Source organism: Ursus americanus, chromosome 16 (genome assembly GCF_024610735.1).
Source record: "Ursus americanus isolate L20-20 chromosome 16, mUrsAme1.1.p, whole genome shotgun sequence".
In the NCBI taxonomy this organism is placed as follows: domain Eukaryota; kingdom Metazoa; phylum Chordata; class Mammalia; order Carnivora; family Ursidae; genus Ursus; species Ursus americanus.
Genome location: NC_142142.1, coordinates 35,908,637 through 35,935,826, shown reverse-complemented (window position 1 = coordinate 35,935,826; position 27,190 = coordinate 35,908,637). Strand labels below are relative to the sequence as shown.

General features: G+C 46.1%; 2 protein-coding genes across 2 annotated transcripts in view; one reads left to right on the top strand and one right to left on the bottom strand.

Annotated features, from left to right (window-relative positions):
* JAM3 (junctional adhesion molecule 3) overlaps positions 1-7,391 on the top strand; it is an 84,181-nt gene extending 76,790 nt beyond the window's left edge. Inside the window, exons 4-9 of the mRNA XM_045790738.2 lie at positions 29-181; positions 639-841; positions 1,841-1,940; positions 4,099-4,228; positions 4,327-4,381; positions 4,694-7,391. Of these exons, the coding sequence (XP_045646694.1) occupies positions 29-181; positions 639-841; positions 1,841-1,940; positions 4,099-4,228; positions 4,327-4,381; positions 4,694-4,729 (677 nt within the window). The 3' untranslated portion in view covers positions 4,730-7,391. The remainder of the gene's footprint in view (positions 1-28; positions 182-638; positions 842-1,840; positions 1,941-4,098; positions 4,229-4,326; positions 4,382-4,693) is intronic.
* Positions 7,392-8,461: 1,070 nt separating this feature from the next.
* The window catches only part of NCAPD3 (non-SMC condensin II complex subunit D3), a 57,437-nt gene continuing 38,708 nt past the window's right edge, over positions 8,462-27,190 (bottom strand). The window contains exons 25-35 of the mRNA XM_045790739.2: positions 21,010-21,147; positions 20,570-20,703; positions 20,117-20,316; positions 17,742-17,852; positions 15,712-15,849; positions 14,604-14,770; positions 14,242-14,381; positions 13,286-13,363; positions 9,045-9,119; positions 8,904-8,964; positions 8,462-8,813 (exon numbers count right to left, since the gene is read on the bottom strand). Of these exons, the coding sequence (XP_045646695.2) occupies positions 8,705-8,813; positions 8,904-8,964; positions 9,045-9,119; positions 13,286-13,363; positions 14,242-14,381; positions 14,604-14,770; positions 15,712-15,849; positions 17,742-17,852; positions 20,117-20,316; positions 20,570-20,703; positions 21,010-21,147 (1,351 nt within the window). The 3' untranslated portion in view covers positions 8,462-8,704. The remainder of the gene's footprint in view (positions 8,814-8,903; positions 8,965-9,044; positions 9,120-13,285; positions 13,364-14,241; positions 14,382-14,603; positions 14,771-15,711; positions 15,850-17,741; positions 17,853-20,116; positions 20,317-20,569; positions 20,704-21,009; positions 21,148-27,190) is intronic.

The window sequence follows — 27,190 nt, the reverse complement described above, 5'->3', positions numbered from 1 at the left end:
TTTATGTTCTGCATCCTCTTTTCTATAGGAGATTTGGCAGGTCGTGCAGAACTATTGGGGAAAACCTCTCTAAGGATCTGGAATGTGACCCGGAAAGACTCAGCACTTTATCGCTGTGAGGTGGTTGCTCGAAACGACCGCAAGGAAATTGATGAGATTGTCATTGAGTTAACTGTGCAAGGTAGGAACTCACACGAAGTTACAACGTGTACCCCCTTTAGGCCTCATGGGTCTGTCTATAAAATAAAAAAGATTGGGGAAGGAGAAAAATAAATAAATACAAATTTTAAAAAGACCAGGTCTTTCCTCCTAGGGCTATATCCTGGGGGTATCACAGGACTTAGGGGGTGGGAGGTTATGGGAGCTCGGACTGCCTGAGTTGGGGTGGAAAGTGAGAAGGGAAGTGGAGCTCCAGCCACTCCCCTCCACCAGCTGTAGGAGATGCTCCTTGGGAGGTGGAGGCATTGGAAATACGCTATGGGATTACACGGGCAGGATGAGCCTGCGGGCGTGACGTGGGGATGGCACTGGCGCATTCCCTGGCTGGTTTTCCTGTTTTGGGAGCAGGTTTACTGTGGGCTTTGGGAAGAATCAGTTGTGTTGCCGATCTGAAACCCCAACCCGTATTTCTCCCACAGTGAAGCCAGTACCTCCTGTGTGCAGGGTCCCAAAGGCTGTGCCCGTGGGCAAGATGGCCACGCTGCACTGCCAGGAGAGCGAGGGCTACCCCCGGCCGCACTACAGCTGGTATCGCAACGACGTGCCACTGCCCACGGACTCCAGAGCCAATCCCAGATTCCGAAATTCCTCTTTTCTCCTAAACTCTGAAACAGGCACTCTGGTAAGATCTCTTCTCAGACGTGAGGATAGAAATGTCTTTGTTGAGGAAGGGATACCTCTGGTGGAAAGAGCACTTATTAGGAGAGACAATGAACCTTATAAGACAGAAACTAAAAACCTATAATATTGGAGATTCTGTGGGAAAAATGAACCTCCCCTCGTTTTTATAAGAAAGTAAGTTCTAAGGGGATAAAATAAAGGAAGGGAAACCTGTAAAATAAAGGTGATTGTGGAGGTCTGTTAAACAAATGTAGTGGGTGGGTGATGTTAGGGTCCTGATGTGATTAACCAACTGTAAAAATCATGAGCCAGGGAAATTGGATGACTGGCGGGATATTCGACATTAAGGAATTGTTCGTTGCTCTAGGTGCAGCAATGGTATTGTAGTTATAATCTGAAGAAGTCCTAGTGTTTTAGAGTTACGTGCTGAAGTATTTATGGATAAAATGTGTCTAGGAGTTTCTTCAAAGTAACCTGGTGGTGGTGGTGGGAAGCGGGTGGGGGGAGAGATGAACTAAGATGGTTCGTGTGTGGAGGACAGACTGCCTTCCACAGCAGCATCTCCGCCGGGCTTTCCTGCAGCCAGGCCTCCTGATCGTGGTGCCTCCAACTACACGTGGTAACGAGCCAGGTTATACAGGATCCTCTGTATTCGTATTGCCCAAATGTTGCTGAGAAACAATCCTCAGCAGAGAGTCTCTTTCCCTGAATACAGTAAAGCTCACACTGCATTCTCAGTGTGGCTTTGATATCTCCAAAAACCTGAGGGGATCTCATGGTTCAGGAGTTCTTGGGTGAGACAGCTGGGGAATATCCGGGAAGAACCTGGATGGTGAGCGGGAAACCGAAAGGAAACCAAGAGCAAACGAGCAGACGTTTGACTAGGCTCTGGACTCAGCACCCTGGTGGGTGAGAGGAGTGTGGCGATCGCTTCTCTTAGGTCCCCAGAGGTCCACCCTGTTGACTGGTCTCATGATTTACTTGTAATTTCCTGGAGCAGGTTTTCAATGCTGTTCACAAGGAGGACTCCGGGCAGTATTACTGCATCGCTTCCAATGATGCAGGCTCAGCCAGGTGTGAGGAGCAGGAGATGGAAGTCTGTGAGTCCCTTTTTGAAAATATTTCATCTGAAGACTGGCACGTGGTTAGAACATTTTGAATCTAATATTAGACCATCAGTTTAGACAACTGGTCAGCTTTCTTCTGGAGAGGGCTAGACCCACTAAAACCTACTCGGGTACATTGAAAGGAAAGATGAGAAAGTTCTGAGTAACAGCTAAATGACGAATAAGTGATTACTTGCAATATGCTTATCTCCTCAAAATAGACTTTCTGGTGTTGGGAACACAGCTAATCATGCCACTTTTAACTGAGTTTTATTTATTTTTAAAACATTTTTTAAAGATTTTATTTATTTATTTGACAGAGAGAGTGAGCCAGAGAGCACAGGTGGGGGGAACAGCAGAGGGAGAGGGAGAAGCAGGCTCCCCACTGAGCAGGGAGCCCAACTCAGGGCTCAGTCCCAGGACCCTGGGATCATGACCTGAGCCGAAGGCAGACGCTTAACCTACTGAGCCACCAAGTGGCCCTTAACTGAGTTTAATAAACTCCATTTCTGGGGTGTAAGCGTCTGACTCTTGATCTTAGCTCAGGTCTTTTTTTTAAATAATTTTTTATTATGTTAGTCACCATACAGTACATCCTTAGTTTTTGATGTAGTGTTCCATGCTTCATTATTTGCGTATAACACCCAGTGCTCCATGCAACACATGCCCTCCTTAATACCCATCACCATGCTAGCCCAATCCCCCAGCCCCTTCCCCTCTGAAGCCCTCAGTTTGTTTCCCAGAGTCCACAGTCTCTCATGGTCTTGATCTCAGGGTCATGAGTTCGAGCCTGTGTTGGGCTCTGTGCTGGGTGTGGAGACTACTTAAAATAGATAGATGGATGGATGGATGGATAGATAGACTAACTCACTCCATTTCTTTGATAGAATTATCAAAACATAATGTCGTATAAGGTCTGGTCTCCAGAAATTTATCCAGTTATAATCATGTTGTGGTAAGCTGACACCCAGAGTTTTGGCCTCAGTAACTTCACCCCGTTCTGTGATGCTGCCGTGTCTAGAGTGCTGGTCCTGACGGGGAGGTGCTGAAGGCAGGGCTGGGCAGATGCGGCATGCCACAATCCCCATCACCTGGGGAGCTAGCTCAGCGCATACCAACCCGAGCAGTGTTTTCCAAGCTTGTCTGATTGTGAGAATCGTTTGAGTGCACTGTTTCACGTACGGATTCCGAGGCCCCACCCCAGGCGTACGGACTCAGTCCCCAGGGGAGGTCTGGAAATGTCTGTGTGTCAGACAGAATTCCAGGGGATTCTTGTCATCTGTCAAATTCAGGAAACTGCTCCAGGGCAGGAGGAAGACTCTTGGGCTTTGCCCCAGACCTACTGAATCTCTGTAGTGATAAAGCTTGGGAATTGACATTTTAAAGTCAAAATTTCAATTTTTAAATGCACACTCATATTTGAAACCACTGTACTAGGATGAGGGAGAATTTAACAACTTCCAAGTTAGTTGGCTTACGTTGGTATATCACCTGCATGTTTTCCATTGCATTTTCATCTGCATGAATGAAACAGCCCCAGTGCCCCACACTGAAGGGACTGAGTACCGTTGCCAGGTATACAGAAATGGGAAGAGGGGGTCAAGGGCTCTTCTCCTAGGGGCTTGTAGATATGAGGCCAGGCAGCCGATAGTGAAAGGTCATGTTGCCACCTCATATTTTTACTTTTCAGTGCTGTGAGAAACTAGTTCTCTTTCCCCAAATAATGCACAGCAAAGGGAATCCTTGGAAATTAGGATTTTTTTCTTTGGGATTCCTGGTTCCTTAATTCTGTCTTTATAAAGTGAAACCATTTTCTCCATTAATAATATTTTCAGGGATTTAGCCAGAAGATTGTAAAGCCTTTTATACAATGCTAAGCCCCCTTTAATACAGGATTAAGTATAACAGCATTTGAACTTTGGAGGCCTCAGTACTTTTTCCAAGTGAGAGCGGGGGTCTGGTCCTGTATGTTCCAGGCTAGAAAGAGTTGAAGTGGTCTCACGCTGCTCTTCTGGCTGGGGTAGGCATGAGAGGGCAGAGCGGGCAAGTGGAAGGATGCTGGAAGGAAGGAGGCACAGTGGGGGTCAGGGGCTTTTGTAAGTAAGACCAGATAGTGTGTGTCCTTTCTTCCCTCAATCCCTCTCTTCTCCAGATGACCTGAACATTGGTGGCATTATTGGGGGGATCCTGGTGGTCCTTGCTGTACTGGCCCTGATCACAGTGGGCATCTGCTGCGCGTACAGACGGGGTTACTTCATCAATAATAAACAGAATGGCGAAAGGTGAGCCTGTCTTCTGTCTTAAGTGACAAAACCAAAGTTTAAGTTGGGATTACATGAAAAATCAGTAGTCACTGAAGCCCTCTCTCCTCGTTTTTCAGTTACAAGAGTCCGGGGAAGTCAGATGGCGTGAACTATATCAGGACAGATGAGGAGGTAAGGGAAGGAGTGAGACAACAGAGCTGACATTGTTTAGGAAACCTAGAAATCGAGGTGTTTCCAGCAGAAAAAATGACATTCGTCCTTGGAAACCCTCCCAGTGCAGTGGTTGTACACACTCCCGGCGTTCACGTTTTGCAGGCTCTAATAGTTGATGTTACTTTTGAAGAATGGTTTCATTTGATTTGTTTTGCCTTAAGTTTCTTCTTCAGGGAAGCAGGGATTAGACCTGGCTTCCACTCTCCCTCTCCACTCAGGGCCCTGGGTTGGTAGAGCGTGGCCGTGTCTAACCCTGTGTTGGCCTTGCAGGGCGACTTCAGACACAAGTCATCATTTGTGATCTGAAATCGGACGGTGTGGCTGAGGGAGCACATGCAAATACCTCTACCAGAAACTCCTATCAAGAGCAGCCCGGGAGCCAAGTGCACTTGGACAGAGCTAGACACTGCGCAAAAGCTTTTTGTTTTGGCCGAAGTTGACCGCTACTCCTTTCTTACTTTTTAACAAGCCACATGAATAAAAGAATTTTCCTCGAGATGGGTATAGTCATCACAAGGGAAAACAAACAAACTGCGTCTCCCTGAGGCTGATGCCCAGTCTGTCCCTGACCTGGCTCCCGCCTGAGCGTTAGGGTGACTGGAAAGCTCTTGCTCACAGAGGCGGGGCAGGGCGCTGTGGGCCTGTGAAGCCAGTTTATTTGCCACTCACCTACATCAGGGTGAGTCCCGTGTGGGGGGCCACCAGGCAGCCACGTAGCACCCCCAATGCAGGGCTTGGGAGCACGACCCACCGTGACACCTGCAGCTGCAGTGTGAACCAGTGAATCTAGAAAAGAGGCGTTTTTTTTTGCGGTGATCTTGTCTCACAGCTGCCCACAGCCAGCACTGCGGATTCTTCTTGAAGATTTTGTTGATCAGTATTTTAGTGTCCATCTTGGAAAATGTTTGGATCAGAATTTTATAAAAACAGCCCAAATCAGGAAGGCAAATTGCTTGTTGGAAGAAGGGATCTTCTTACTGGTAGGAGCCCTGCTTGTCCATTGGGGGGAGGGGGGTGTCAGTATTTACATAAAACCTTCATCTTAGGCGAAATCTGAAATGGTACTGAAATAATGTTCTGCTTTTCTATGGGTGTTTATTTTATAAAATTTTACATTCTAAATTTTTGCTAAAGATGTATTTTGGTTATTGAAAAGAAAATTTCTATTTAAACTGTAAATATGTTGTCATACAGTGTTAAATACCTATTTTTTTAAAAAATTTCAACTTAATGGTAGGAGTTCCAAGCTACTAGTGTTAAATTGGAAAATACCAATAATTAAAGAGTATCTTAACCCAAAAAAATCCTCTCGAGGAAGCTTACTGGAACATTCCTTTTTCCCACAAAAGTTTCAGCATTTTTCACAAGAGAACTTATATAGTATATCAGACCTCTTTGTTACTTAGGAAACCTTTAAAAAAATTCCAGTTAAATATTTAATGTCAAAATCTGTTTGCATCTCTCCAAAAGAAACGTAAGGAGCTCTGAGGTTAGCTTTGAGCGGCCTCGTCCTAGATTACTCAGACTACCTATGCCTAGAGACTGCCCAGAAGTGCTTGGATGTACCTGTGAAACCACATTAGCCAGTCCCCGGGCTTGAGTCCTGCGCCCCACTCTAAGTCGATATTGGCCACTAACTTTGAAGGCTAGCCAGTGTGTGCCCTGCCGTCTTTATTGGCCTGACCGTGGTTTTGGGTGATTAGCTTTATAGTGTTGGACAGTTGTAAGGTGGACACTTCAAGAAGGGTGGGTGTCTCCCCTGTGGTATCCTAGCCTTTGGGTCCCCTGTGACAGAGCTCCTTTTGGTTATGGATGGCTCACGAAACAAAGCAGCTACTGCTGTTTGTTTTAAAATTCATTTTACTTTTTTGTGTAGCTCATAACTGTCCAGGGCCAAAGGCAGTTCTGAAAACTACAGTGTTTTTTGAGAAAACGAATTCCACTCTTCCTCTTTGCCATGAAGCAAGCACGGAGACACCGCAGGTTGTGTCTCACTTCACAATAAACCCATTATGTGGTGGCGGCGAGGCCAGCCCTTTGAGGAACATCAGCTAGTGCAGCCAGGGCAGAAAGCCCGATGGCGAGGAGAGCGGAATGCCTGAATCAAAGGCCGTTTTCTGATTTTGATTTTAAAGTCTTTATCTACCCAAGACCCTGCAGCTCACTGGGTGTGCAACAGAAAAATCCTTCAAAAGCCTGTTGTTGTTCAAGAGCAGATGTTCTTCGCCTCAGATGCATTGCTGTGTTAAACTCCTGATGTGAAGCGGTTTGAAGAGGGAGCTGCTCAGAAGAGCGTCTCCAGTTCCATTGTGTGCTTCAAGGATGGTTTTTATGTAGAAGGATGTATTCGTCCTGGGATTAAACTTCCAGTGTCTTAATTTTTTTTACTTTGGGTTTTTTTTTTAATTGAATACTTGAGACTTATGTTGACTTTTCTTTAAGTTCTGTGAATACTCTGCCACGGGGTGTTTGGCAGAAGCAGTGAGCAATTCTCCATAATTGCTTAATGGTACCCATCTTCTTTTGCGTTTGTGTCTTGAATGCTTAGACTTAAGATATCCCTTCATCTTTACCCCCTCTTGCTAGAAAGGGATAGTGTCCCCATTCTCTAATTGTTGGGGAGCCATACTCTAGCTGCCATCTTGGTTGTCCTAGTGATAGGACGGCCTTATCGACTCCCTTCTTATGACCGAAACACCTCCTATCCTAGTGCCATGTGGACTGGGTCTGACAGAAGTGAGTGTGGAGTCTGGGAAGTTGTTGCCTAATACTGTAAAAATGTAGACAGAAAAGGAACATTCATGTGTTTTTAAGATGTGAATGTGACTGAAGACTCGAAGATTCTACAAGGCTGTTGTGGCCTCTGGTGTGGCTGTTGCTGTACATAGACGTTGCAGACTTGTACTAACACACCTATAAGTTGGTATTTGTTAAACCTCATTTATAAAAGCTTTAAGAAAAAAATCAACTTTGCCTCGTTTTTTTCCTCTTATGTGCTCTTATGTTGAGTTTACCTCGTTTTCCTAGCATTTTGTTAGGCAAGTACAATTAAAATGGCACAATCTCAGGTTTAAAGAGAGACTGCCATCAGTTACCATCTACTTGATTTGGAGAGAAGAGTCTTTACTCAAGAGCAGCTTTGTGACTCTCTGCCAAGGACATGTCCATGTGTGTCACCGTTCATATATGGGAGAACTGTAGACTAGAGCACAATGCCATTCTACCCCTCAAATCCAACTACCACATTTATACTAAAAACATATCAACACAGTAACCCTGTATTTTTGTTTCTGTAGTACTTGGATTAAAAACTGAACTGACTGAATTTTCTTCTGGTCACTTTTGGACAAAACATGAATTACACGTGTTTTAAGGTCACCTAACGGCATCAGCAGAAGACACCAAAGCCCTTCCCCCCTTGTGGGAGCAGTCTTTGTGGACTAATGTTAACACAAACCAGCATTAGGGCATGCCACACATAGGCGAACTTTCAGGAGCAGGCCCACATTTACATTTGAAGAAGGATGTGTGCTGTTAGGAGACAGCTTCTTTCGGCACAGAGGCAGAGGGACAGATGAGCTGAACCTTAAAGACAAAGGGAGTCTTTTTTTTTTTTTAAACAACACATTTCTTTCTCACAGTTCTTGAGGCTGGGAGGGTTTTATTATTCTTAAACACTTAATGTAAATTAAAATGACTACCAGTAAAAGCCCTGTTCTAAAAGTAGAAATATTCTATTGAATACCAGAAGGCTGTATTTATGCTTAACCTTTATTATTCCATTTTAGAAAGCTGTACACTTTAAAAACCTGCGATTTATAAATAAGAATAAAAAAAATAATTACAATCAAAATTTCATCATTAGATACAGGAAACTACTGTACTGTAGGGAATTCCGACCAGATAACAGAAGCTTCATTTATATAAAAGAAAGCTGATCTGTTAAAGTTGTGTTCCTTAAAGACCAGAGTATGCTTTATCAGAATGAACTTGATACTTTCAAATGGAGTAAAGTTAGAATATTAAATAGCTAAGGCATTTCTCTATTATTTTACTTTTTTTTTTTTTTTTTTTAAACCACATATTGCTTAAAGAGAAATGTAAAAGGTTGGCCAGCCACACAGGTGAACAGTTAGAGTGCTGAAGTCACAAGAAAAATCTCGGCATCACACAGTAAAAGCCTCCCTCTCCCTGGTGGTGACGGAGGTGGACTCTGCCTTCCCACAGGCAGGAGACACGTCCATAGAGCTCTTGCCTCCTGGACACTCCCGAACGATTGTTTCAGTTGGCTGTTTTCAGGGGGGTCTTTCGGAGTGACCTCCTGGTAGGGGCTGGGTTATCTTTATTTCTGGCTGGGGACTTCACATTCCATTGCTGAGGCTGTGGAGGCCTAGGGAAAGGAAACAGACAATCATTCTCGAACTAAAGATAAAACCCTGACAAAAACATTTACCTCAAAAGGAACTCTTGGTAAACTTACGGTTTATCAGGAAGCGATAAACATAAAATGTCATTTCCTGGACACTGGGCTTCAGTTTTTTCTGAAAGGGAGTCAGACAAACAAATTCAGATTTCCCAGAACTCAAAAGGAGCTAATGCATCTGACAGGAAAGGAACTTGCCTTTGACTGAAGAAGGTGTCCGTGGTGTGCCTATGTAGCTGACTTCTGCCCCAAATGTGACATCATTGATGGTCTCTGGGTAAACATGGGGAAAACAACACCATTAACAAAAAGCCCGAGGAGACAGAGCTACGTAAAGTCCCCTGAGCAAGGTCAGTCCTGGAGCTTCCCCTACAGTTTCACTCAGTCACTCGTATCAATCCCTAAGCACTGTCAAATCCAAATCCAGGCGTGCTGTCAGGCCTCCATTTGACCTTTCTGTGGGACTCAGTGGAGACTCTGTCCTCCTGGACACTCATCCCATCCGTGGTCTCCTGGCTCCCTCCTCCTCTGACCACTCCCTCAGACAGCTTTGTGGCCCCTGCATACCCACTGCTCACTGCCTCTGGCTTCTCACCCTCCCCATGTCTCTACTTACTGCCGGCACACCACTGACCCCCAACTCTATCCAGCTCCGGCCTCTCTCCTGAGTCCTGCATTTCCTACTGTCCCTCACTGCACTCCCTGAAGACACCTGGCCACCTCATTTCCTTCTGAATCTCAATCCTGTCAGTGGACTGTCCGAGCCGGGACTGTCAGGCGTGAGAGGCTCCTTCTCCGTACCTAATCACTAACCAGTTACATTCGCCTTCCTCCTGTCTCCTGCCATTGCCTCCTCTCCTCCTCACTTGATATCCGCTCCTCTCACCCTGACTTAGCAGTGGTCTCCACCCAGGGCCGCCTCTTCTTTTCAGTCCGCCCCTAGGAGGCAGGGAGCAGAGTGTAGGAACAGACTTGAATCAGACTTGAATTCTGGCTCGGGGTCTTAGCTGTGTGAACTACTCGAAAAACCTCGTTTCTTTATCTCCAAAATGGGATCCAGATGTACCCGCCTCAGGGGAGTTATAGGGATTAAATGAGATTATTTCTGTTAAGTCCTCACCACAGGACTTGGTAAAGGTATGTGCTGAATAAAGGTGTTAACTACTGTAATCCATTAGCTGTTATTCCCTGCGTCCCTAGAGTTAAGTTTAAAGAAGTGGTGAGGCGGCTGATCTGCTTAAGTGTCCTGCCGGCTCCGTGTTCTAGAGGAAGGCCTGAAATCCAGCCTCTGTCCGAGTTGGACAGAACCACCTCTGTGCAAGCCGGTCCCCAGCTGCCTTTAGGAACCCGCGAGGTGCATTCACACGCTGCAGGCCACCATGTCCGATCGTCACTGTTCTCTTCCTAGTCTGGGCATGCAGTTCTGCCGCCTGGAGTGCCTCCCTCGTCTGACTACCATGCCAGTCCTTTGAGACCTGGGTGGCGATGCCTCTCCCAGGGACTTGGTCCCTCCTTTGTGTCCTGTACCTTTCTGCATGCGCTGTCAGCCCACTTGTCAGGAACAGAACAAGGCTCAACAGCTGGCAGCTGACCGTTCTGTCAGAGCCCGCATGCCTCCCAAGAACACGTGTGACGTCAACTTTCTCCCCCACGCTGTAGCCTTCTTAGGAGTACCGATGAGATCCTCCTAGTCTGTTTTAAAGTCCACAGAACATCTGCAGTGCTATGTGCCTGTGAACGACTGAAGCTATTTAACTGGTAAGAGACCAGTATTTTCATCGTGCTGCCACTCAGCTGCAGTTCAAACTGCTCTTCCCTACGTACACATTTCCTTCTCCAGTTTGGAAGCCTGAGCACATCCAGGTAGGTACTGGGTCTCCAACCTTGGCAAAGGCAGCTATGCGGTGGCTCTCAGATCCCCTGTGCACTTTGTAAGCGCTTAGAACCAAAGGCAGGAGCATCTCTGCTGCCTGAGTGACAGCAGTAAGAGGGACTTGCTGAACCCCGCACGGATTTTCAGTTAAGACCTAGCTCTGAAAAGGACTCCTTTCCATTTAGCAAAGCCACTTTGCTCATGCTGAATACCACCGGTGTGCCGGCACAGTGGAGCTGGCTAGCTTTTTCCTCCTGCCTTCGTAGAGCTGAGACCGCTTCCTGACAGTCACCCCACCCGAGTTGTCAACAGAATGTGTATTTACAAACCACAAAACAGGACTCAGTGTTTTTACGTGATCTGATAATTCTCCCAGGAAGGAGAGCTAATAGGAGACCTTCTTCAAGCATTCCTTCCTGGTTCAGAATAAGGAAAGATGGCCACAAATTTTACATTCAAGAGCCTAGAGAGAGAAAAGTACTCCGTTGACCTGGGGACACCTGAGGGTCTTATTTCCAGTGCAAAGACAGCTCCGGACGTGCAAATTCAAGCAGTATTAATGCAGCACGCCAGGCTTCGCTGCTGAAGAACTCGGGCTGCTAGGAAACCAACCAAAGACTGGAATCGGACTCCTGGGGATGAGCAAAACTAAAATGAGACGCATTCGCCCTGTTTCTGCAGCATATGGTTCCTAATGCCAAAATAGAAGCACTCGGTTCCTCCGAACCAGGAACAAAGAACATACAGAAAATCTGTCTGTTTCAAAGAGGCTGAATTTTTCACATATATAACATGACACCTGTTCAATATACAGGAACCCCAAATTACTGCTTTTAATGACAAAAGCAGTTACAAGTCAGTTGTCATCTGAGGAGATGTGGGGTAGGAGCTCTGTTCATCAGGTACTCTCCCTTAAAAGGAGGACTTGATGGAAATTCTCTATAACCCAGTAAATACTCTAACAGATCACAGCATCACAGGTCAAAGAACTGCCCAGCAACTAGCCAGAACACACTAAGTGCTCAATAAATTTGTACTGACTGAACGTACAACCAAATGAACGGCTTGCTCCCGGGCTGCACCACTACCAAAGAGAAGAACACCCTAATGTGTTCTCGTCTTGCAGTCACACCCACGAGCAGCATGTGAGAGCAAAGGCTGTAGAAGGACACGGGAACTGCAATCAGGAGACCTGAGCTCAGGCCCCAGCTCTGCCATTCGTGCCATCACTTAACCCACTAACATCTGCTTCGCTCCTCCCGTGTCCCAGGCACTGTGGCAGGCCTGGTGGGTACAGTGAAGAGTGAAACAGCTCAGAAACTAGTTGCAAGGACAGACAAAGCGGTACAGCTGATCCTGAACAACGTGGGGGTTGGAGCTGCCAACCCCTGCAATAGTCGAAAATCTGTATGTGACTTTTAACTCTCCCCAAAGTCAACTACCGACAGCCTGCTGTTGACCAGAAGGAAGCCTTACCAGCAATATCAACAGCCGACTAACGCATATTTTGTATGTTATGTGCATCGCACACTGTACCCTTATAATAAAGTAAGTTGGAGAACAGAAAATGCTGCTAAGACCATCACAAATGCTTTTAAGACAATTTTTGGTGCTGCACTGTAAACAGTCTGCACTAAGTGGACCCGCGCAGTTCAAACCAGCGCAGTTCAAGGGTCTGCTGTTTGTGGAGGTAGCAAGTACTGCCGAGGAGGTCAGAGTGCTAGGAGGGGGCACCTCATCTCGTCCGAAGGGTCAGGGAGGGCTGCTGCTGGAGGGTGAAGCAGCGGCCACCGGGGAATGGGAAGTTCTAGATGAGGACGTGGCGCACGAACGCCCCACGTGTGGCAAGAGGGGGTATATGCGGGACCTGAGAACCTGGCGCGGGGCTGGCGGGCAGAGGAAGGGGGAGGTGGAGAGCGAAGAGGTGGGAGGCACACCCACACATGCCGTGGACAGTAAGAAGCTATAACACAAGGTAATAAGAAAAATCCTCTACACTTCTAACTCACCTCGACTTTGAAATAACAGGAAAGAACAGAATGGGAGTGAGAAGACAGAGGCTCTTGGCACAGCTGGTGGTGGGTCCCCAACAGGCCACTGAACCCGAAGGCTCAGCTGGCTCCCGGAGCTGGCCTCGATGATGTACACGGTGCCTGCCGGCATCGACTTGAGTCAGCAACAAAGCAGGGCTGCCCGAGGCAGCAGGGGCACTCAAGGGCTGGCTCCAGCTAGAATGGCAAGCACGCCACTGCCCGGGGACACTGTGCCTCAGCCTCCCTGTCTGTCCAACAGGGAAGCTCACGGGTGGCTGCGAGTTTAACTGAGCTCATGCATGTGAACACACTCAGAAGAGCGCCTGACTGACATTCGGCTAGTGCTCGGGCTGTTGCGTTATAAGTATCACGAGACACCATGTGACAAGGCACCACAATGCTGCTGACCACCAGGAGCACCTTCATCTAGTAAAAGACCTCCTTCAACAGGAGGAGTCTTATTGCAGCTCCCACAGACACACAGTGACTGAGGAGAGACTCAGCAGAAGCCGGCTCGTCAGAGGAGTACTTACTCTCGGGAGTACTGATCGCTCGCTTAGTTACGCGGTCCACAGCTCCACTGGACTCCTGCTCCAGGCTGTAGGATGTTGCTAGGATGAAACAGGAAAGTTTTAGCTGTCCAAAAAAACCCAACACAATTTGCAAGATCTATGATAAAGTTAATATCCCAAATAACGTGTTCTTACAATGAAGTAATTCAGAAAGACACCAAAAAATGATAAACATGAGAAACCACGTCCATTTTCACTAGGACTCAAAGAGAAGGAAATTACCATAGCCAGTTTTGATCTAGAAAGCCTGGCAAAGAAGATGGGGAACTGTAAGACCAATGTTTCTACGGAGGAAAATAGACACCGGTGTGCCACTGGCTCCTGCCGACATACAACTGCAGTGAATTACAGAGGGCAATCTGACACCACCAAAGGCTTTAAAAATATTCATGGGCTCTGAGTGCTGGGAATCAATCCTAAAGATTATATACTTCACTGTGACATTACTTCAAAAAATTGAAAAACACCTATATTTCTGAGAAGAGTGTAATAGTAAATAGGTTTCAGTACTTCCACAAGATAGAATGCTACAAAGCCACGGGGAGAAAAGTTAGGAAAGAACAGCTCATGGGCAAATGTTCACTATTATTGTCAGTATGTGCAGGGAAGTAGATTACAAACCAGAAATGCACACTAAGATCACAACTTTATAAATAAGGCCTAACACGTGTGTGTGAGGAGTGGAAAGACGGGAAGAATGAACACTTTGCTGCTAATGGGTGAGTTTTCCACTTCACTCTCTTTTCCAAATCTCTTCTTACCCAGAATCCCAAATCCCCAAAGTTGTTTGTTTTGAATATCAGAAAACAGAAATCATTTAAAAAAGGATGTGTCTTCGTCTGTATCCTCACTGTGTCCGAGGTACCAAACCCAGCTCTGCCATCGGCCCCTGGAGCTGCCCGGGACTTGGGACTTACCACGATGGCACATTCTGTCCAGGCTCTGAGAGCTCAACGCGAGCGGCAACCCTCCTGTGCTCCGCCTCCGGTGCCTGTTGTTGGACTCCACAGCTTTCTTGACAGAATTCAGGATTGCGATGGTGCTTAGGGACATGGGCCTGCGGAGGAAAACATGCCACAGACGTGCAGAGAGGAAGGGGGCGAAAACGCTGCAGTAACCGCCCTCTGCCTCTCAGGTGCGCCCTCATCCACACTCCCTGCAAATCTGAGGGAGGAGCCTGGAAGAGGCCACTGCGAAAACGCCCAGGGGGAAGGCACGGACGCCCCGGAGAACGTGGTGAGAGGCAGTCAGCCCCGTTCCTGACGCACCGGCTCCATACCTGCCTTTAGGCATGAACCTCTTCAACAGCCCAGTCTCAAGGGAAGGAGACAGAGGCGGTGCTTGGCCAGCAACCGCTCTGGGTGTTGAGGGCTGGCTCGCAGCGGCGGGCACAGTGGCACCTTCCTGGCCAGCAAGAGCTGGCATTACTTCTAAACTCGGAGCAACCTGTCAGGGAAGAGAAATAAAGACTATTTACCTACTGACACTTTTTTTTTTAATGGAACCTTTACATGCCCTGAGCAAGTCCCGAAGTAATTTATTTTAAAAAACATGTCAGGGGTGCCTGGGTGGCGCAGTCGTTAAGCACCTGCCTTCAGCTCAGGGCGTGATCCCGGCGTTATGGGATCGAGCCCCACGTCAGGCTCCTCCACTATGAGCCTGCTTCTTCCTCTCCCACTCCCCCTGCTTGTGTTCCCTCTCTTGCTGGCTGTCTGTCTCTCTGTCAAATAAATAAATCAAATCTTAAAAAAATAAAAATAAATAAATAAATAAAAAATAAAAAACATGTCAGCCCTGGGCAAGTAGAACTTTCCCTTTAGAAAGTTACGGCAGATGTTATGGCATTAAAGAGAAAAAGGACTGAGTTAGTTTGCCTTCATCAATTTTTAATACAGCAGATCTGTGTGGATTTCTCAGAGAAGTGAGCACACTGCGTCTGGAAGTGAACAGCAGCTTACTACAAGTGACATTCTGTCCGAAACAGGGGCACTTAGGGAGCAGGACCACAAACTGAGACACCGAGGGGGCTCCAGTTAGCTCTGATCACTAGAACCACAGATTAAATAACCCGACGACCAGCTTGCTTTCTGGGCATTCACACACGGCCCCCAAGTATTACTATGATGACTTTCCAGACAAGTTCATGTGGCCTGCCGTGAGGGAAGGGAAGCCTCCCTGATCGAGTGATCCGTGTGGCACACATGGCAAAGGAACACACAGCGGTCCACGACCAGCAACCCGAAAGGTCTCGCCCCAACCAACCTCGGCTCCTGTGTGGGTTTCGAGAAGCACTGGGAAAGCTCGCAGCCGAGGGCAGACTGGAGAGGAGGGTCACACGCTACTTGTGCTGTCTGTGTCCCCCTGGCCCTGTAAGCCACCCCACTCACATCTGCTTGTCTTGCCAGCTCCTGCTCCTGGGCTAGCTGCTCGTTGTACTTCTTGATGTCGTACTCGAGTTCTGATGCCAGCTGCTTGTCTAATGCAAAGAAATCCTTGATTTCATCGCGGTAATCCTGCATCACCTCCTAAAACAGACCCAGAGGCATCTTTTAGTGTTTTCTTGAATAAATACATAAGCTCTGCAACACAACCTGATAAATATTAACAGGAACAGTAAGACGTGTTTTGCTGAGAGCAGACTATTTCTAGTACATAAACCAACAAGTTAAGTAACATGATGGTATTCTCCTGGGAAATGCCAACTGCACTTGTATTGACCACAGAAGCTAGTAAGCATGATGTGAGAGAATAACTATCAGTTCTGATCTTAGGGAGCGTCCTGTCTATCCGCCATTCAACAGGCAGTTTCCCAGGTTCCTGATGAGGAAGAAAGGTCATGGAACCACACAATCTGAGCCTCAAGCAGGCCTTATACCAGGGCACAGAACTGCCACTGATAAGCTACGCCCTTTCCATTCCGGAAGGCACGGTTGGGGATAGTGCTGGAGCTCGGTGGTCGGGCTTGGCTCTGGGTCACCACCAGTTTAAAGACTCTTGTAGTGTCACTGAGGCAGGCCCCTTAGGAATTCAAGTCAGATGTTAGATGGGCAGGTGGTACATGGCACTGTCCTGGCTCTGACAGGGCCTCTGGAGCAAGTGACAGGAAGCTGTGCAGTCTAAAAGTTGCTCATCTGTCTACACTAGCTTTCTCAGAGGACTGCAACTATGGTTCTACTCCCATCCTGTGTCTTCCTCTGAAGATAAGACAGAAAAGCTTTTATCACATGAGGCTAAGAACATTCTCAGGTCTTACAAGGGGATGCCGGGGACCAGGCCTCTTTGCTAAGAGGAAGAAACCATTTCACCTAACAGTATTAAAGGGAGATTTATCATAGCCCCACCTGTGAGAGAAGTCCCGACAAAGGGAAGGAAGTCTATGAACGCTGCCAGCCACCGTGAAGACAGGGCTACCCAGGCCGGGGGAGAGGACGGCTGCACGGCTTTCACGGAAAGCCGACAGTGAAGGAGCACGGTGCTGCTCAAGGCAGCTGTGTGGCCCTCCTCCGGGCGTGTGCTCAGAAACCGGGGACAGACTTACTGTTCAGAGGCCTTTAAGTAGTTCATTAAGGACCTAAACTCTTTTTTTCCTCTCAGAGCTTTAAAACAGTCAGGGCAATAAAAGCATAAGAATAACTGGAAGTTCTCCTTTTTTCCCACACAATGAGCCTATCTTTCCTACCTTAACTTCCTTTAGTTTAAAGAGGTATTTGAAGAATCTACATTAAATGCAATTTGGTTGTAGCCCTTACTGAAAACAATTTTTAGCATTTTTTGATGAAGAAAATAGCGTAGTGTAAACAGAGAAAGGAATAAAAACATTCCGTTTATTTCGGATTGAAAAATTTTGCCAGAAAGGCCAGGGCCTCATTTATGTCTGCATGGCATGTGAACATATTCTGGGTGCTCAGACCACGACTTTTCATGGCCTCGGATCCCACCAGTGACGGCGGCTCAACCCCCATCAGTGCGCCCCAAGACCCACTGTTATTTCCTGATGTGGAGGCAGTGTTAAAGGAAAACATCCCCAGACTGAACATGATGCCCAATGTCACTTTATCCCTCACCAGAAGGAGCTAAGATGATGCCTTTGTATTTGACCCCAGTTGAGAAAGCCTTCCAAACGGCATCTCGAAACTGGCATCAAGGACACACGTGTTCCGCACAGATAGTCAGCCCTTCATAAACTCAACAGCACGAAAAAGGCAAGAAGCAGCTTCTGTGGAACCTACGGTCAAACTCTCTCTCTGTTGAAAGGCCTGTCTGGCTGGTCGAATTCTAAAAAAGTGTAAAGCTGGTTTTTGTAGCATTTTGAGTTCCTGTGTTCACCGACCAACTGCACCATCGTAACTGTGACAGATCCTGAGTATTGAGCTAGAGGCGGGAGACACTGACCACAAAGCACAAGGTCATCTTTTACCCTGAGATAGGTCATGAGTTCCCGCAAAGCTGGGATCTTATTTTTCTCTAGCACGGTCTTCAGGGAGATGATAATTGGAATAATATTTTCTATGAAATTCTTCTTCTGAACCTGTAGTAACAGAAACAAAGGCATGTTTTATACAGATAAAGTTCTGAGACAAAGGCTTCTCCCTGACCTAGCTCCTTCTGCACGGCCGATCTACGGTACTACGGGGGCTTCCTGTTTATCTTTTATTATGATGCTGGGAACTGTCTAGGACCCAGCACCTTTGTCCTGGAGACTTTATAAGCATTATCTCAAAACACTCAGAAGGCTTTGTGAAGTAGGTTGGGGATGAGTGCTATTCTTATTTTCTAAACAAGAAACAGGAATTAGAAATAGGCTGAATAACTTGACAACAAACACTAAACCTCCACACAAACCCATCTCGGATCCAGTCAATTCCTCCCCTCGGCATGCTCCCTCTGGAATGAAAATGAGTTCATTTCTGACTACCCAAAAGGGCCATTTTGTATTCCTGCTGTGAAATGAAACATGGTTGAGAATGTCTAAGCATGAAAGAGTCAGTGTTGTATTTCTCTCTTCTTGTGTAACTTTGCACACATTTAGAAAAGGTTTATGTATTCATATAACACCTGATTTGACCAAGCCTTCATATTCTTAACCATGAATGATCACTAACCACAGATATTTTCTAATAAATCTCTTAGAATTAAAAATCATCATTATGGTAGCCCACATATGTAGTAAGATTTATCCTTCTGAATTTGGAAAGTATTCTTTTTCTTCTTAAAGTCACTAGGTTCCTCGCTTGTAAATCACCATTTCTAAAAAGTCTTATCAGAGTTCCTGAAATAGAAGGTCAATCAGTAGAGAAATAAACACTTTAATAAATATGAGACTGAGCAGGTGGTAAGTATAGGGATAGGCTTAAAATGTGACTTAAATGCATTCAACTCAATAAATACTATCAAATGCCTTCTCTGTGCCAGACACAAAGCTAACCTCTGGGGATGTAAAAATGAAGCCAAGAATTCTTGCCTCCAAGCTACGTCTAGACCACACCGTGTGCTATGATGTGTGGCATGGTGTGACAAGTGGCAGGATGCTGAAGAACTTACAGAAGAGGAATGCCTAGGGAGGCAGGTGCATCTTTTGAAAAGATGTAGGAATTTGGCAGCAGGAAAGGAGGACAGGGTGGGAGAGGCCCTGCGGGCAGACAGACAGACCATGTGCAAAGGCACAACAGCAGGAGCGCACACCTCCCACTCGAGGAATCAACAGTGACCTGGAATGGAGAGGTCAGGGAGGGGAGCATGGAGACGGGAGGCGTGGGGCAGTACGGACACCCAAGACCTCTGTGTGCCTGGGCGAAGAATAAGGATTTTATTTAGAAGATGACAGAAAGCCACCAAACTAGACTAAAGGTAGCATTAGTGAGGTATAACTTATATGCAGTAAAATTTACCCATGCTAAGTGAACAATTTGACACATCTGACAATATGCGTCAGTATAGACAATAAATATGACAGTATAGGGTAACCAATACCACAGTCTGCATCATCACCCGTAATCCATCACCCTGAAAGTTCCCTGCTGAGCTCTGCAGCCAATCTGCTTCTAGTCTCTTTTAAGCAGGAGAATAAAATGATCAAATTTGTCCTTAAGAAAGACTGCCGTGGCAGCAAGGTGGTACACAGCCTGGACCAGAAAGAAACTAGAGACACGAAGGGTGCTGAGTGAGGAAACCACCGGGAACGGCACCAGCTTAAATAAGTGCAGAATGGGTAAGGGAGATGGGTTTGTGAGGTAAAATGGACAGCATCTGGAGACACATTGGATGGCGTCAAAGTCTATTTCTTTAGGGTCCAAAGCTTTTGAGACTCAGGTGGGAAAATCAACCTAGTGATCGAGGCTAGTGTAAGAACCGGAACCTGGTGAGGATTATGGCAATTAAGCACCACTCTGAATCAGTCTGATTCCAATATTCACACTCTGGCCAAAGAAACCATGAGCCTGGCATGCCAGACTCCAGACTGGGGTAGTACTGGGTTCCCTTGTGGACAAGTTGGTAGATAACGGTTTGCTTCTCTACAATAGAGACCAGGAGAGAAGACAAAGAGGAGGAAGGAGAGGAGTAACTCAGTTTTGGCAGAGGAAGTCTGAGATGCCAAGCAGACAACTTGGGGTGGGTCAGGCCACGAGGGAAGGTGGAGCTGGAAAGACAGAGGCAGAGTCGTCATCACTGCGGTGAGTGTTAAGGCCATGGGTGAGAATAAAATCCTCATCTGAGGTAGACCGCCAGTACTCAGGGAGTGGACGGAGGAGCACAGGGGTGTAACCAGGCCTGTTTATGGAACGACACACTCACTTGCGAGATGAGCCTCTTCTGAGCTTCCTGCATGACTGCACTGGCCAACGCCGTGTCATCTTCTTCCATAAGAAGGTCCTTATCTGCTTTAGCTCTCATAGCCAAAAGCTTGATCTCCTTTGAGCTGAGGACCTCAAATGTATCTGAGAGCAATTCACTGGCTTCCATGTCTAGGGGAAGGATGCCATCGGCAAAGGATGCTGAGAGAGAGCACAAAAGATCAGCTTCTGAGAAACAGTCCAGCCCCAGGGGGGGAAGGGTATCCCACAGAGCTAGGAGGGCCCATCTTGGCTTCAAGTGGGGGTCTGCATGGGCCCAGCTGATGTCAAAGAAGGAAAAAAATGGGGTCTTCCCATAGCATCGAGGTCTCACTTGTTATAGATCTGCTGAACCATTAGCCACAGGGCATTTCATTTTTAAATATACATTTTATCCCAAACACACCAGGCCTACCCAAAATACTAAGGCAGATTTTGGAAGTGATATTGAATCGTTGTTCATCTGTGAAGTGCTCCAGAAGAAATTTGTAGATTTTCATTCGCTTCTGCTTGTTTGTCTTTCCCTTCAGTGAAAACAGCCGCTTCTCTCTATGGTGAAACAGGACAATTTTACCACATCACGTGGGCAAGGGTACGGATGTTAATTTCAACAGCAGTTTGCAGCATCCTAAAAGCTGTCTACCCAAGGTGTAAGTGCACAGATGAGAGGACCGTGCTTCCCGGCGGCACTTCCCTCAGGACGCTGTTGCAGGGTGAATTGTCTAGCATCACCCCGCCCAGGAAGGCAGTCCCACTGCAAGGAGCGTGGGGCCCGGGGTCTGTGCCTCACCACGTGTACAGAGCAGCCACCCACCTCCCACTGCTTGCCCGACCCTTCCCGAGAGCTCCGCTGACCTCTCTGACTGGGGGAACTTGTTATACTTCTCATGCTTCTCGTAGTTATTGAAGTGGAAGATACACTCAATGAAGTGCTGAAAGAACATGACAGGGTTCCTCTTCAGTAACAGGTGAGCCAGGCAAAACTCCCCAAAACTGCAAAGAAGGCGAGAGAGGAGAAAGAGACCCGTTTGCTGTTTGCAGACAGCCTCTAAAATTACACGGAGAATGCGGAGGTGCTGGGGGAAACTGTGAATAAGGGAAAGGAATACGAAATCTATCCTAATACACAGCTTTGTCCAGACCAAAAGCAAGATACAAATTTAGCTTCTTTTGTCTGTCCTTGCTCAACAGCATCCTTTATGAATCCAAGGTCAGCATAAAGGCTTTTTATACCAGGATTCCTTTCAAAATTCTAACAAGGTGTTATTATTCAGCTACACTTCAAATGCGGGAAAACAACCAACTGACCCCAAACTGCTCTTCAAGCAGAATTCTGTGGTCCTCATGGCTGATGCAACGACAAACCACCACCTGAAAATGAACACTTGGCTTCCCCCACTCAACTTGAGGTTTGCTGCCCACAAGAATGAATAAAAACCAATTTTTGTAATTGGGACTTTTTCAAGAATTGGGATTAATTACAAGAGCCTCACAGTTCGGGTCAGTACACAGAGTGAAGCACTCTCACTGAGCTTTGGACTCATCAGCAAGCCCCAGGCACTCTCCTTTCTCCTGTGCCCCCAAATCTGGAAGAGGCATCCGACATGCACATACCAGGCTACCCATCTGAAGGGCAAAACATTAGTGGTTTCCGAAGCCAAAAGTACATGGACAAAAGCCAGGTTATCCAACCGCAGGCCCCAGACAGTTTGTCTAGTAGGGGAGAGAAGGCCAAGGCACAGGTGTTTGCTCAGGGGTCAGCACGGGGTGGTGCAGGGCCGGCTCTGATCCATTTATACTGTCCAGAAGAATGTTTTAATTTCATTTCAGAGTTAAATGCAATTTCCACGTACACAGGAATGCCGGCCAGCTCTCAAGGAGGGAGGAGCAGTAACGAGGATGACCCAAAGTGATTCTTGGCTTTGGGAGGCACGGGACTCATGAGAGATTCACCTTCTCTCTTTTTTTTTTTTTTAAAGATTTTATTTATTTATTTGACAGAGATAGAGACAGCCAGAGAGAGAGGGAACACAAGCAGGGGGAGTGGGAGAGGAAGAAGCAGGCTCATAGCAGAGGAGCCTGATGTGGGGCTCAATCCCATAACTCTGGGATCACGCCCTGAGCCGAAGGCAGACGCTTAATGACCAAGCCACCCAGGCGCCCCAGATTCACCTTCTCTTAATGGTCCTCCTGAGGCTAATATTAAAATCACTTTATATTCGAAGCATACACATCAATGAAAACACAGAGAAGGCAGTTCCAGAAACTTGATAGAAGTAAACCTAGGTAAAAGCTCCACTGCAAACAACGGCACTCTGACCACTCACCTAGCCTGACATAATTCTGAACACAAAACCAACAAAACTCTGTATCGAAAAGGGAATCCCCCGAGAAGTTCACGTGAGGCCAGCTAGAAGCCCCTGCTGATCCAGGAGCAGTCAGTACGTTCTACACAAACTGCTGTTTAGTAGACCTGGCTGAAGGGCAAATAAGGTCACAGCACAAGGTGAAGTTCTTTCTAAACAAGGCTTACTCTGGTAAGTTATCTGTGACCAAGAGTGGAGAAAACCATTAAGTAAACCAAAACCATTCCCCTAGAAACGAGACTTCACCTTCCTTTATTACAGTTAACCTACCATGGCATGGCAGCTCTTACAACTACCCGCATTTTCTCTTCGTATCTGAAGTCATTCGTGTGAAAATGAGATCAGACAGAACCCAGTACTCTCTGCAAGAAGAGGGGTTGCTCTGAGCTTCAATTTGTGAGCTTCGACTTGATGTCCACTCAGAATTTAGGTCAAGAATATATACCAGTAGAGGTAACTGATGGGCAAGATACTGCAGTCTACCCTCTAGTGAATACCTGGCTTAACCAACTGCACAGATAAATCCAACAGTAACATGAATTATGCGAAGGATTCACATGCTCAGGGCTGGAAGCAGAGTCAAAGGACTTTGCATCATAGAAGCCGGAAACCACGGTCAATGGGTAATATTCAGCACTGTCTTGCTGTTATATTTACTGGGACTAAAAGGGCACATTTCAGCCTTGACTGCATTAAACTCACCAATCTTTCTAGCCTGATAAACTGGGGAACAGAGGTAATTTTGGGTTTTTTTGTTTGTCAGCTGAAAAGTTAAAAGAAATTAACATTCCAAGGAATTCTTCCTGGAGCATTCCTTTTAGAGCACTTTTCAGGAAACAGAAAACTTACACCGCCAAAGACACCTTCCTAAGAACTCTGCTTCTTTTCCCACCTCTTCTCATCCCTCAGGAAAATTAAAAGGAACTATATGTAATCACACCACCAATTCAGGGATACTGTCTAGCCATCTTACACAGCATTAATTACATTATACAGAAAACAAAAAGACCGGCTAAATCTGAGTCATAATAATCTTATACAAAACAGTTATTATTCTCTTACTAAGAATCTAAATCCAGGTTTCAAACAGCCTTACTTTCACTTTCACTTTTTTTTTTTTTTAAAGATTTTATTTATTTATTCGACAGAGATAGAGACAGCCAGCGAGAGAGGGAACACAAGCAGGGGGAGTGGGAGAGGAAGAAGCAGGCTCATAGCGGAGGAGCCTGATGTGGGGCTCGATCCCATAACGCCGGGATCACGCCCTGAGCCGAAGGCAGACGCTTAACCGCTGTGCCACCCAGGCGCCCCTCACTTTCACTTTTTAAATTCAGTATCAGTCGGAACATAAAATCGGACTTTTCTCATGTTTCCCATGCCGAATGCTATTCTGAAGCATCTATCTGCTCAATAAAGGCCACTGTTCACGGACTCCTATTCCCGATCTGTCCTACCTGGTCTATCTCAGACCCATTTATACCAAAATTCGATCTGAAAATCGAGGAAAGTTATTTCCTATAGCCATGTGATTCTTGGCTACCACCTCACATCCAGGCCCCCTTGTTCCCCTGTCCTCATCACCTCTATCACATCCCTACACTGTTCTGTTTTTTCTCTCCTGGTCTCACCTCCCCTGACGTGAGCGTACTCTGTACTCCAGTTCCAGGAGGAGTCAAGTGTTTACCCTCTCCACACTTCATAAATCAGGGCTGGCTTTCCTCTAGGGACACCATTTCCCACAGCCCTCTAAAGGGAAGGCCACTTGCTGCTTCTCCCAAATGCCAGAGTCAAGGCATGAGGACCACACTTTCCCTCCATATTATTTTCATTCATTCTTTTGCCAAATGTTCATTGGGATGTCTCCTTAGTCTCAAGCTCTCTTTCAGGTGCTAGGGATACTGCAGTCAATAAAACAAAATCTCTGCTCCTCCCGGACGCTTATATTCTAGTAGGTAGTCAGATATTACATATACAACACAAAATATGTTGCCACAAGTGCTCTGAAGAAAAAGCTGCTTGGAGAAGGTATAGGAAAGAGGGAAGGGAGGGCTGGATTCTTCTACCTGACCCACGTGACAATACATAGCCTCCTCTACTGAGGCTCTGGCTATCTATTTTGCACCCCCCCCCCCCCAGTACTTGATAACTGCTTCCTAGTTTTCCCCAGTCCAAATAATACCAACATCACTGCTATGGTCTGCATGTTTGTGTCCCCACCAACCCCATTCCTATGTTGGAAACCTAGCCCTAAGGAGACGGTATTAGGAGACTGGGCCTTTGGGATTAGTGTATGAGATTAGTGTCTTTATAAAAGATGCCCTGGAAAGATTCCTTGTCCCTTCTGCCACGTGAAGACACAATGAGAAGCTTGCTGTCTGGAAGATGACCTTTGCCAGAACCCAATCATGCTGGTGACCTGGCTTCAGACTTCTAGCTTCTAAACTGTGAGAAAGAAATTTCTGTTGTTTATAAGCTATTCAGCTGTGGTATTTTTTTTTTTAAGATTTTATTTATTCGACAGAAAGAGAGAGCAGAAGCAGGGTGAGTGGCAGGCAGAGGGAGAGGGAGAAGCAGGCTTCCTGGTGAGTAGGGAGCCCAATGCAGGGCTTGATCCCAGGACCCTGGGATCTCGACCAAGCCAAAGGCAGAGGCCTAACCGACTGAGCCACCCAGGCGCCCCCAGTCTGCGGTATTTTGTTATAGCTGCTTAAACGGACCAAGACAATTTCTCAGAGAATCTTCAATGTCCATACTGATGAGCTCATTTAACCCCTAACTTTCTATTTTTTTTAATTTCATCAACTCAAGTGACCCTCCCATGTATGTTCTGTGAGCTACTCTGCAGCCCCATCCTGGACCATGTCACTACACCCGCAACACTCACTTCTGATATAAGATAATCCACTTCATGACCACACACACCTGTCCTTCCAGCTTTCTGACCACCCCCCTTCCCATTCCACTTGTTCTACAACCTCAATAACCCCTCTAGATGCTCAATTACCTCTTCTCCCAACCGATCTCTGTCTTCACTTTCTTTTCTAACTCAGTGACCATTATCTTAGTCATTCTCTTGCCTTGAACCTCTCTGGCCCTGCCCTGTGACACTTCTGCAGCATTTCCCCACTTGAGCCCAAACGCACTTGTTACGTATCACCCCCATGACTGCTGTACTACAAGGACACCACCTAGTGGGCAAAGGGGAAAATACATCATACAATTTTGGAGTCCCTGAACATTAGTGGGTGCATATGACAATTAAAAATGTCATTCAAATTTGCTCATGCCAGAATCTTCAGGAATTCCACCTGGGCCAGAAATAAATGCAACAGGCTCTGCCACTACAGTATCTTTAGAAGACTTGTATTAGCAGATGTGTATGGAAAAATTAATGTGTTTAATGCAAGTATATAGGCCCGACCTAAAAATAGCGGAACAGACTAATTTAAATTATAGTTAACAAAGGTAATCATTAGCTTATTAAAGCTGAAAATCAGGGCCCACATTTGAACCATGTGGTTTAAACAAACACAGAATATAGAGATAAAATGGAAAGTTTAAAAGGGATGTATCAAAATATTACAAGAGGCACCGATAATCTTACTATATAGTGTAAATACCTATCCATCCTTCTAATTTCTTTCTGATTCATGCTCTGATCAATTTTTTTTTAAAGATTTTATTTACTTATTTGACAGAGAGAAAGAGACAGCGCAAGCAGGGGTAGCAGCCAGCAGAGGGAGAGGGAGAAGCAGGCTCCCCGCTGAGAGCAGGGAGCCCAATGTGGGGCTCGATCCCAGGACCCTGAGATCATGACCTGAGCCAAAGGCAGATGCTTAACAAACTGAACCACTCAGGTGCCCCTCTGATCATCTTTATAACAGGTTCTGTGTATGTTACATACATACTGGCCAATGCTCTTGTTCACATACATGTATAGGAGCTGAGAAAAGGGAGTAAACCCAGAAGTGTAGGTTAAATAACCAATCTCACCTTCCCGGCTCATCACTTGAGAGCCTCCCAACACTTCTAATTATGCCTGCTTCTGGGCTACACATTGTAGAGAGGAGAGAGGGATGACAGCCAGTCTTATGGTAGCAGAGTAAAGGTAAAAGGGCATTACATCATTATTTTGGTCTGTTCTCAGTTATATAAACAAAAAGTAATAGTCTTAGTTTTTTATTTCTGACTCTAGATAGCATTAATTAGAATGTTAACCTTTTACTAGTTTATTATGCAAAATATTCCTCCTTGGAAAATTATACCCAAAGAAAACCGAACAGAAATTCTTCCATGGAACTCAGAGTAAATCACTGGTGACCATATTTAGAACCAGAGGGACCTATTATTATAAGCTATTTATAGCTAATGAACTCTATAAAGACCTTTTCCCAACTGTAGTAGCTTTCGCCATGGCATTCAACATTCCATTTTCCAATTGCAGAACTGCTTTAAAAAGAATTATTCATACAACATAATCTAGATTAACAAATTCTGTAAGATCATTCCTCAACCTCCTGAAAATAAATCCTCAAAAAAATTATAGAATGATAGTTATTAACAAGTGGCAAATCAATTCCCTTCCCTTCCAATTCTCAAGAAACACCCATCTCCAAGAAGCCTTGTAATTTGTGTACTCTCATTTCATACTGATTGTTTTAAAATTCCTA